At 41.5% G+C, this 12,068-nt stretch overlaps 2 protein-coding genes across 2 annotated transcripts; both read left to right on the top strand.

Moving 5' to 3' along the window:
• The first annotated feature begins 401 nt into the window (after positions 1-401).
• LOC105039936 (probable cytochrome c oxidase subunit 5C-1) lies at positions 402-5,935 on the top strand. Its single transcript, XM_019847951.3, has 2 exons — positions 402-557; positions 5,537-5,935. Exon 2 carries the CDS (start codon positions 5,569-5,571, stop codon positions 5,761-5,763), a length of 195 nt encoding a protein of 64 aa, XP_019703510.1. The 5' UTR covers positions 402-557; positions 5,537-5,568; the 3' UTR covers positions 5,764-5,935.
• A 2,059-nt stretch (positions 5,936-7,994) lies between these two features.
• LOC105040051 (pentatricopeptide repeat-containing protein At4g18840-like) lies at positions 7,995-9,963 on the top strand. The gene is given in 2 exon segments (XM_010916428.4): positions 7,995-8,135; positions 8,138-9,963. Coding segments are annotated over 2 exon segments (1,740 nt in total). The 5' UTR covers positions 7,995-8,050; the 3' UTR covers positions 9,793-9,963.
• The last annotated feature ends 2,105 nt before the right edge of the window (positions 9,964-12,068 follow it).

Genomic DNA, 12,068 nt, shown 5'->3' with positions numbered 1-12,068 from the left:
AAACAAAATATATGTACAAGGTATGAGGTAGATTTAAGCAAAAGACAAAATGGACTAGTTGTTGCCTTAGTCCAAATGGAGGAGGCTCCACACTTCAACCTTGAGACTTATATCCCTAGGGCTGGATATGGATAATTCTTATTATTATTCCTTTAAAAATTGATGATACTCCTATCAAAAAAAAAAAAAAAACAGCTTACACTCTCACTATCATTTATAAACATGAAAAACAAGCAAATGCATGATCCCTTCACCCACGCCTATGCACCTTGCCACGGTGCAATCCCACCGTTCGGTAAAACGCGCCGGACTTTCCCATCGCCGTCGCGCAATCGTACGGCACACATCTCACGGAGGCACACTGATCAACGGCCATGATCCAATTCGCGTTCACGTTTGAAGAGCCCCATTTCATCATTTTGGAAATAGTCAGGGGCTCCGTAGTAAAAATGATACAGAATAACGGGACCAAAGGAGACAGTCCATTAGGCTTGGCCGCAAACGAGTCGCAGTTGAAAAAGAGGGTCTCTCGAGATCTGCACGCTTCCGGATCCCAGGTCCTCTTTTTTTTCTTGTTTTTTGCTAATTGCTTTTAATTTTTTGTTTAAGTTCTTCTAGTCTGGGTGGCTGTTTCGATCTGCGATGGTTTTCCAATTTATTAGGTGGATTTTAGATGTGGATTTAGATGGGTTTGATTCATATTTGCTCGTTTTTTGTTATCCCCGTACTTTTATCTTGGTTGTTCTTTCGGTTATATAAGTGGAAGAGTTTTCTTTTTTTATCACTTCGTCGCCCCTTTTCTGATCGATTTCTTTTGATATATAAATTTCATTTCCATTTTTTATGAAATATGCTGTTGATATTATTTTGTCGCTATTGTTTGGATTCTTTGGTTTCTGGTTAATGAAGCTAGGGATGAAAAGTTTACTGGATATATTGGGATTTTTTTTTTTTTGTGTGTGTGTCTGCTAGATTATTATCTGTTGTTATTGATCTGATTGATGGGTATGGTCTGTACGTGCTGAAAAGAGAGGAATGTTTTTTTTGGATTAAAGATCCGTTACCTGTTATCAGAGAGAACTCTTTCCCCCTTTTTATTTATTAATATAGAAATTTATTCAGACAACGTAGAATTTGTGCAGATATTGATTCGAAAAAAGTGTTGGTCATATATGTTATTCCCCAAGAATAACGAACTTGCTCCATCATGTATCTCCCACAAATCCATCTCCTATTTGATGAAATTGAGCTCGGCTTTTGGTATTTATTATCCTAAGGTTATGGCAACACTGATTGCTTATCTTTGAAACTTCCATGTTCACCTTGGCATTGGTACAATATAAATAAAGAGTCTTCGATTCATTCTTTCTCTTCCAATATGTACCAAAGATCTGTCCCACCTAAATCTGTAATTCTCATCAGCCAAGATTTATTTGCTTGAAGGTTTGGTTAACCTGCATGCTACTTCTTCAGCAACACCTCCTCTATAATCTTCTTCTTTATCACAATTATTTTTCCCTTTTGAGACGGTTTTGTGTTTGCAAATATAATTATTGTGCCTTTACATTGATGATTTTGAGTTGTGTTTATGTGATACATTTGTTTATAAGTGCATTTGTTTATACTCTAGGCAATCCATTTTAATGGCTTAATTAATTTTAGGATATTTAAAGAGTCGTTCTTGTCATGAAGCAGGGTTAGAAGCATTAGGAAGTTGATTAAGCCATATCTTTGTCGAATGGCCCACTGTCACATACATCTTGACTACATGCTATGCCTTGTCTTTTAGAAGCATTATGCCATTTGGCTAGATATACCATGTATATGAACTTTACTATTGTGGTGTGCTACCAAGATATGGATGAAGACATTGCTTGACCATGAGATCACCTGAGCCATTTTCAAAGTTGTAACCTTGCATACCTGGAAGAAAATTTGATCATCATATCTCCTCTTTGATTTCATGACATCACCTAATTTCATACCACATGTTGAGGTTGGCAACTCATCAATTGTTCTAGGGCATTAAGGGATAATTTCCTTTACATGTCTTATTATGCTTAAGCACATAATGTGGCAGATGATGTAATGTAAATTTTTTTCGAAAGTATCGGACTTCGGGGAAGTGATGGTTATAACATTGGATTTATGATTTGAACGTGTTGTTGGCTAATCAATTTTGATTTTCGTTGTGAAATAATAGGTAATGCTTTTGAATGTCAAATAAATAGAGGAAAATGTGAACAATGATAGAGGTTAGAATCCTGGAGCATTTTGGTGGTTTCCTGGCGGTTCTCTGAATTATTATGGAAATATCTTGACATCAATTCTTTTGTTTCGTGTTAGACGTAGAGTCAGATCAAAGAACAAAAAACTGCCCATCAATAGGGAGTACTTCTGAGTATAGTTTATAAGCAAACTAGAATTCAATATGACATGGTAGCCCTTTCACGCATAAGTTATTGCTGAAATTATTCTCCTGGGGAGGGAATGATTGGGTGTTGTCTAGTAATGATAGTTTACTAGAATTGTCACTAAGTTTCTCTATTATTTTTTTCAAAGAGATGGTTATCTAGTATGAAGGCTTAGTAACCGGCCTGTGTGTTTTCACCTGCTGTGCATTTTCTAGATTAATATCCTAAGAAAAAGGATGGGTTTGATTGTAGTACTTTGCAAAAAGATGATTAAAGCCTCAAGTTCTCATTGTCGTGATTATAAATGAGAGGTTTTGAATTGACTTTAAGCCTGTAGAGTGCAGAATACATGCATTCTTCAATGGTTGAGGATTTTTTGTAATGTGGAGCCATGGGAACTTCAATGACTAGAGGGAGAAGCTTGGATAGTGTAAAAGCTTTATTGAAATGCTTGGGAATACAGTAGGCTTCCCTTCTGTTTATATCTGTAATGGGGCTTGTTTAGTTTAGTTGCTCAATATATGTTATATATATATATATATATATAGGAATATGCATGAAAATACAACTTAACAAAAGAAAAGATACAATTATCTCTGGTGACCACCCCCAAGGGCATCCATCCAAGTTAAACAAGCAAGTGGGGGCAGGGGCGGGGGGGAGGGCAAAGGCATTGACAACATCCAAAGATCTTCCACAGCCAGCAAGACAATCAGCAGAAAAGTTTGCTTCACGGTAAATGTGCTGAGCTCTAAAGAATTGTAATGAGCAGATTGATGGGAAAACATCATTCAACGGGGGAAGAGAAGTAGTTATCCTGCTGCTAATTCGAGTAATAACTGTACTCGAGTCTCCCTCCCAGATAAATCTGCGACATTTCAGAGTGTATACAGCCACCTTCAAAGCCTCCCAAGCTGCTCGTAGCTCAATTAAAGGGACCGAAGAAGCAGTAAGCAACGGGCACCAACATACACTACCCTTCCTTCCCAGTGTCTAGCAATAAATCCCGCCCCTGCTTTACCATCTTTCAAAGACCCATCAATGTTTGTCTTGATGAAGTCGTGGGGAGGGGGCACTCAATAAACCACAATAGGATCAGCATGTTTGGGGCTTCTAGAGCTGCAGGTGTCCTAAGGCCCAGGCTTATCAAGAGTAACATGATACTCTCTGGGAAGTCTAAGTGCCTGATTTGCAATAGAAGCTGGTTCCAATTTTCCATCTTGAAAAACCTTGCATTCCTTGATGCCCAAACAAGCCAACCACAATAGGCAGCAACGGCCTTTTAAGTAAGGAATTGTCTATCTGTTAAACCACTGAATATATAATCATTTGTTTGGATATATCAAACTATTTCCAATTTTAAGGTGTATATATGTCTAGAATTCATCTTTCGGTACATCATCTGATGGCATACTTGGATTGAGAGTATAAAGAGTGCATCATCAGAACAAGTTGAAGATTGCAGTGTATGAATTTGTAAGAGAGCACTGGTGTTTGTGGTTTAGAATTACTTGGAAGTGATTCGAGATACAGGACCATTGCCAGAGATGATACATGACATCTTCCATTTGAGATAGGAACATAAGTTATCTGAAGACTTTTACCGGTCAATCTGCAATACATCTAGTTTTGGTATATTTATAGATATAGCCTTGAAGGTGTCATAGCCTTATCATTTATGATATTTGCTAAGAAGTTAGAATATGTTTCTAATCGATATATGCCAGATGCTTGCCGGTTTGAGTGTGTTACTTGTTAATTGCAGTCGTCAATTTTAACCACTTTTGAGCTGCTGCTGTTCTTCTAGAAACAAGAATGAACCTTCCATTCTTCTCATCCCCTCATTAACTCTATGCTACAGCATTGGTTGACAAAAACATGTCTGTAATTTAGTTTGCAGTAGTCTGGATCTAGTATATTGTCAGTTAATGGCAATTCATTTTTAGTTTAATCGACTATGTTAAAGGTGCCATTATTTTATCTTAAGAGGTAGAACCTTCACATGGCATTCTTGTAGTGAGAAAGGTGTTGTTAGATGATGTTGCTTGTTCCTTCTTAGAAGCTTAAAGCGGTCTTTCTTCATGTTTTACCACAGCATGTCACAAATGAATTCACAGTGGAATATAGTATCTGTCAGCTGATGGAACATGGTCACCAAATTATTTTTCCATAAGAACAAGGATGCTGGTGGTGAGAATGGTCCTTGTTGTTTTGCCATTTTCTCTTTTTGGCCGAAGGTAAAAATGTGATATAAGGATTACCATGCTATCGATAGATTTGCTTTTGGAGGAGGAAGACAGGAGACATTCCGTTTAAGCATTTGGATACTGGAGGATCTTATTGGTCCAATAAGGTCTTCCCAGTTGGCTTATCACCTGAAAAATATGATGGAAAAGCAGTGGATTGGAGGTATGGACTGTCGGCAACACAACATATTCTTAGTTTTCAGGAATAACAAATCAGTTTTGAAAGGGATTTATTTTCTTAAACTGCTTCCCTTCCATCCCCTTTCCATCACAACTTTTAGAGGAGAGCCCTTCCACAGAGATCTTATTCAAAATCAATCTTACCCCGTTGCCTTCTTACTTTCTTTTAGAAGATATGTACTTTCCTAGGAAAAGGAAATGGTGTTTTATTGACATGGGTAAATGGATGGGTTTTCTTGGTAATATCCTTCCATGCTATCCAATAGATGCAACAAAAGATGCGACATTTGGGAAATCATTTGGATGTCAAACAGTTTCATTGAGGATACAATATTTGCTTGGTTTGGCTTCATCAATAGCGGTGATTTTTTTATAGAATTATTTTGGGAATAAATAGGGTGAGATCCTTATGCTGTTGAAGAAGATCAAGCTAGGAAGGAAAAGTAGGAAGAGAAGTGGTAGTTGTGCATTCACATGTGTAGTTTTAGCCACTTCATCCCTCAATTTAAATCTCTAGAAGGTCCCCTTGTTCATAGAGGTAGTAGTTTTCTGTGTATTTTTTTATTTTTTTTGCCCCCTGTTGAATTGAACATCTTTTTATTTGTAAATTGAATTAAAGGAAAGATCCTGTGTACAATACATAGTGTGTAATTTTTCCTGTGCTTTCCCTGACAATGTCTGGTGCATCTTTGATAGGTTTCATATCATTAAGCTTGAGAAGAAAACAAATGGCTGCCCACAAGATCGCGCATGCCACTTTGAAGGGACCGAGTGTGGTCAAGGAGATCTGCATCGGGATCACCCTGGGCATTCTCGCTGGTAGCGTGTGGAAGATGCATCACTGGAACGAGCAGAGGAAGACCAGAGCCTTCTATGATATGCTTGAGAGGGGCGAGATCAGTGTTGTTGCTGCTGAAGAATAACTTACAAATGCCTTTCTTGTGGTGAAGGATGTGTAGTTCGACAACATTTCTCTCCATTTAAATTGATTTGTTTTGTGGTTGGACCATCGAATAAGTTCACATCATGGATCTTGAGAAACTTTACGTACTCTTTGCACTGAAATGGAATGATTATTGGAATTTTTTATTTGCCCATCTCTCATCTTTAGTCTTTGAACATGTTGCTATGAAATTTACAAGAGGGGCCTGGTCCCTCACCAACTGGGGGCTAAAGGTCTCAAACCCGCACTCATTCTATTTGTGAATCTACCATATAACCTAAATGGGTCTTGCTATATGTGTATGACTGCTGCGATGCAGAGTGGAAGAGTCTGACAGGTTATGGAATTGGAGGTGTTCATGTGGCTGTCAAAATGATCATATCATTTCATCATTTGGGCTTTCTGAGCAGCTTTTCAAGTTGTATGTTCAGATTATTCTTGCTCTTTGAAGCAGTTCACAGGAGCATGCGGTTAAAGTGCAGTTCTGCTGGTTTCATCATGGTGATTGCGAGGAGCACTTTTATCTTTCTTTCTTTTTTTTTTTTTTTGAGAAAAAAAACCTTTCATCAAATTCTTGGGCTATATTATTTTAGCCTCGTGGAATTTTGTCCTCAATCTCCTCACAAGTTTTACGGATCATTGGAACTTTTTCGCTAATTAAAAGATTGTCCCATGAGCCCAGATGATGTAATAATGACAGAAGGCTGTGGTCACTAGCTTTTAGCTTTAATAGTTCAGCCACTACGATTTATTGATGGCAGGCCACTAAGCAGATGGGAGGGCCCTGTTTTGCTCCAGAAAAATACTGAAGTGGAAAGAAGAAAAGAAAAATCACACAATTCTCATGATTGGTCTACTTACTAGTCTGTAGCCGATCTCATAGATTGTACCAAAGAGCTGCTCAATAGTCTAGTTACATGTCAACTGTACCACTTTTAAAATCACTCAGAATCCTTCACGGTTGGTTTGTGGGGCACATCTAAATCGGGGGGGTGTTTTGTAAGCGCGAATCCCTTCCCGCACAGGCATCGGAGAGATAAATCCCTTCATTTAATCGGAAACTCGCAGATTTGAATCTACGATGCGGAAAAAAAAAAAAAAAAACCAAGGCCCGTTTCATCCGGACTATCACTGTAGTAGTTTTTCAAATTTTTTTTGATCCATTACTGATGAGCTTCATATTTTTTTCGTACACTATATACGAATGGTCTGCTCTGAATTATCTAAAGTGACAGTATAAATTTTCTTATGATCTTAAAATTATCTGTTGCCAATGAGTTTTAAATTTTGCCCATGCATAAAATTTAATCCCATCTCAATCAGAACCATCGGTCTAATCATCCGGTATAATCGTCTATCAATAAATATAGTACATATGGTAAGAAAGTAATTTTAATTTTTTTTCTATATTTTTTTTGTTTCGTATATACATATCATATAATTATATTATTTTTTTGAACTAAAGTATTAGAATAAAATTTATACGTCACATCATATTTAAAATATATCACATCATATTTAAAAAAATTATATTATAAGATTTTTATGATAGAAAGATAGCGACAGGGTGATCCAGCACCTTGCATATCTGCAAAAAAGCAACCTCATAATCTGAAGAGAAAAAAGTATGATATCTTCTTAAATCAACACGTGTCCCTATTGTACTCTCATTTAATGTATTTGTATTGATTATATCATGACATGATCTTGGGATCCAATCAGCTGTTTCCCACGTGCCTTACCTCTCATATTTTAGCTTCCTCTGGCATTTCACCTATGATAACCTCTTCCATTTAAGGTGCCTGTGGTTCCACTTTTATTTTTTAATTTTAAATTTTTAAAAAATATTTTTATTTTTTATTTTTTATTATTAAATAAAATAAAAAATAAAAAATATATTTGATAATTATATTATTAAAAAATAAAAAATAATATTTAAAAATAATAAAATAAGAGTTCGATGAGAAAAAAGTTGAGTCTTTATTTTTTTTGATTTATCATTTTAGATGGAAGGAGTAAAAAAATAAAAAATAAATTTAAAAAATAAATATTTTTATTTTATATATAAATAATTATTTTGATTTTGATTTTTTATTTTTTTAATTTATTAAATATTATTTTTTAATTTTTATTTTTAAAAAATTAAAAAAATATATTTTTTAATGACTAACCAAACACACTCCTGGTTTGTCAAACTGTTTTGCCACCCACAGCATGCATGGAGCCGTCCCTTCCTCCAACTCAATCGTTTTTCAAAACCAAAGGCCATGACACCCCTCTCTGCATCCCTCCATGTCTCTGCACCAAAACTCCCACCACTCCCCCCAAGGTCTCCCCCAATCAAACCCCACCCGCAATCGCCCTCCTCCAAATTTCCCGAACCCACGGCGAGCTCTCCCAGATCCACTCCCTCCTCATCAAAACCGCTCTGATCCGGGAGAAGCATGCCTTCGGCCGCCTCCTTCTCTCCCTCGCCTCCCTCTCCCATTCCGACGCCCTCGAGCATGCCCGGAAACTATTCGATAGCCCCGATTGCCCGAAGAACACCTTTGTCTACAACTCCATGATCAAATCTTATTCTCGCTTCGGCGACCCAAAGTCCGCCCTTTTAGTCCTCTCCCAAATGGTACGTGAGGACTCGGTTCTGCCCGACGAGTTTACCTATACTTTTGTTCTCAATGCTTGCTCCCAATCGCCGCTCATCTCCGAAGGCAAGCAAATCCACGCTCGGATGGTCAAAACCTCAGCTTGGGTCAGCACTCATTCATGGAACTCACTGATGGATTTCTGTGTAAAGACAAGAGAGGACATATGGAGAGTCCGTCGGATTCTTTACTCCATGCATGAGCCTGATATTGTCTCGTGGAACTGTTTGCTTGATGGGTATGTAAAGTCGGTAGCTTTGGATGATGCACGGAAGTTTTTCGATGAGATGCCACAGAGGGATACAGTTTCTTGGACTACATTGCTTGCAGGCTATGCAAATGCTGGGTTGCTTAAAGAAGCATGTGATTTGTTTGATGAGATGCCGGAACGTAACATGGTCTCTTGGAGTACAATGATTAATGGGTATGTGAGGTCTGGTCGGTACAGTGAAGCTTTAGCTCTGTTCAAAGAGATGCAGGTTTTGGATGTTAGAGTAGATAAGATCGCACTGACGACACTGCTCTCTGCTTGCGCTGGATTGGGTGCTCTCGATCAAGGTAGATGGATTCATGCATATATTGACAAGCATGGAGTTGAAGTGGATGCCCATTTATGCACCGCTTTGGTTGATATGTATGGGAAATGTGGGAGAATTGATTTAGCTTATGAAGTCTTTGGGGGATTTCGTGATAAGAAGGCGTTCTTGTGGAATGCCATGTTAGGAGGCCTTGCGATGCATTCCCGAGGAAAGGAAGCACTTGAGCTATTCACCAAGATGTTGGATAGTGGAAAAAAACCCAACGAGATCACATTCATTGGTGTACTGTCAGCATGCAGCCATTCAGGCCTTGTCAGTGATGGATTGAAGATTTTCAGCAGTATTGATAAAGATCATGACATTGTGCCAACCATGGAGCATTATGGGTGTTTGGTGGATCTTCTCGGCCGTGCAGGGTTGTTGGATGATGCAAAAAGGGTCATTGAGACAATGCCCATAGCAGCCAATGGCAGTGTTTGGAAAGCTCTTCTTGGAGCATCTAGGCTCTATGGTGATGTTGAATTGGGAGAGCAGGTAGGAAGGATTCTACTAGAGTTGGAGCCAATGGATGACGGCAATTATGTGCTTCTATCGAATGTTTATGCGATACAGAATAGGTGGGAGGATGTTGGTAGGTTGCGGAGGATGATGAGGGAAAGAGGAGTGAGCAAAACTCCAGGGTGCAGTTCAATAGAAGTAAATGGTGTGGTTCACATGTTCATGGCTGGCGATTGGTCTCACCCACAAAGTCAGGAGATATATACCCTGCTGGATGAACTAGCCAAGCAGTCCTCTGCAACTTGGAAGCAGTCGCAATTTAGATGATTGCTTCATTTTATGATCAGTAGTTTGCCATAAACTTGAGGATATGAAGCTTGTGGTAGTCAAGCACACTACCTGAATGGACTTGGTCGAGCTTACTGGTTCATTTCAATGGTCAGCATGAAGCAATGATGTTATGGGTCCAATGGAATGAATTGCCTATCTTGAGCAGTATTCATCTGTCAACATTTGGATAAGTGGGAATTAGACTTTTGGATTTATAATTGATCATTCAGATGATTTCCATGTTTGATGACCACTATTATTTTGCCATGAGCAAGGTCATAAACATGGAATATCATTCCTGACATGAAGAAGTTAAAGGGGCATCCCATGGTAGGAGATGAAACTAATTCAGATGACACCAGTGATCAATAGCATAGCTCGTCGCAGGGAGCAACATCATGAGAATTGTTGGGGAATGCCGACTGACCCCACTCACGCCGACTCATCGTCGGGCTTACATGACCGGCGCTCGACTCTGTCGACCGACCGACGGCTGCCGTTACCGACCGATCGAGGATACGTCGGTCGAACGGATCTTCTTCTCTCTCTTGATCGGTTGCACTATGGAGTCTGACGCCCGACTCTGGCAACGCGCCCGACTGACTGTCGGAGGGGCTCCGAGTTTCCACCCGACGTCCCTCAACCAGCCGTCGACCTATAGTCGGTCGGCTCCCTCAGATGCCGTACGGCTGTCGAAAACTGTCAGTCCTAACAACGGTATGCGGCACTGCCGCCTAGGGGCATTATCCCACCTAAGGCATGGGTCAACCCTAGCGATTTGACAGCTCCACGACGATTTGACACCCTCACGGCGATTCTGACAGTCCTCAGTGAGTTGACAATTCTTCAATTGTCCGTGCCATTAATGACGGCGCCATACCATGCTCCACTATATATATCGGGGAAGGCAACAGTGCTAGAGGTCCATTCGAAACCCCTGAACCCCTCCTCTCTAGCTCTCGCTCTCTCTCGTTGAGCTCCTTGTCTTCTTTTCACTGTTGCCTAGTCTCCTCTCTAACTTGACCGTCGGAGGGTCTCCGCCGGAGCCACCTCCGGTCAGTGCGGACTTTCTTTTGCAGGCGCTCGTTCCCGACGACCAGGCGACGAGGGGATTGGCCGCAACAAATTGGCGCGCCAGGTAGAGGGGGCAGTGACAAGTTAATGCTTCATTGACAGCACCAGGGATTGTAATCCCCACGGGATCCAAGATAACAAAGACAAGAGCTCAGCGGTCGAGGGTCACAGGATCGGCGAGGCGCTCTTCCCGCCGAGAAGAGGCCTCTCCTCCACCCACCATGGCGGAACCTAGCTCTCCGCACCCCGCGGTGACCACGGAGGCGCAGATTACAGCGATCGTGCAGCAGATGATCGTGCTGACAGACGCGGTCAAAAGCCTTCAGCAACAACCGATCCGGCTGCCGCCTTCACCGGCCGAGCAACCGGCGGCACGTTCGATGCCCTCCAAGAGCAGCCGTCGATGCCCGCATCGGTCTCCGTCGCCTCCGCAGGAGCACCTGCCACAGCGCTCCTACCGAGAGGAGGAGGGGCGGCCGCGGCGCGACACCCATCGGTCTCGGCGGCCTTCTCCCTCCCAGCTGGAACGAGCAAGGAAGGAGAAGCGACCGCGAATGCCGTTCGCCTCTCTCTCGGACTCATCCGGAGACTCCACTCCTGGGGTCTCCCAGCACCGACGGATCGACGACTACGAACGCAGGTTCGAGAAAATCGACTGTCGGCTTGCCCAACTGCAGGTGGACGGGTAAAAGTCTTCGAACGATGTCGACTTTCAGACCGCCCAACCTCTCTCCCGACTTATCCTCGACAAATCGATCCCCAGTCGGTTCAGGATGCTGCACGTGGAGCCCTACGACGGCTCCACCGACCCAATCGACCACTTAGAGAGCTATAAAGCTCTCATGACGATCCAGGGGGCGACTGACGCTCTTTTATGCATCGGCTTCCTCGCCACGCTCTGTAAAGATGCAGGATCTGGTACTCCGATCTTCGATCGGAAAGTATCCACTCCTTCGAACAGCTCGAGCACTCTTTCGTGGCCCACTTCAGCACCAGCCGGAAGCCGTCACGAACCTCGGACAGCCTTTTTTTCCTCAAACAGGGAGAAAATGAGACACTCCGACACTTCGTGACGTGATTCAACGCGGCCACGCTTGAGATTCGGGACCTCAACGAAGACATGGCCATCTCGACCATGAAACGGGGGCTAAGGACATCCCGATGCACTTACTCCCTGGACAAGACCCTCCCCCAGATGT

Source organism: Elaeis guineensis, chromosome 1, assembly GCF_000442705.2.
Source record: "Elaeis guineensis isolate ETL-2024a chromosome 1, EG11, whole genome shotgun sequence".
NCBI classification, from domain to species: domain Eukaryota; kingdom Viridiplantae; phylum Streptophyta; class Magnoliopsida; order Arecales; family Arecaceae; genus Elaeis; species Elaeis guineensis.
The sequence above is the reverse complement of the archived record's forward strand: the minus strand, read 5'-3'. Positions and strand labels throughout refer to the sequence as shown.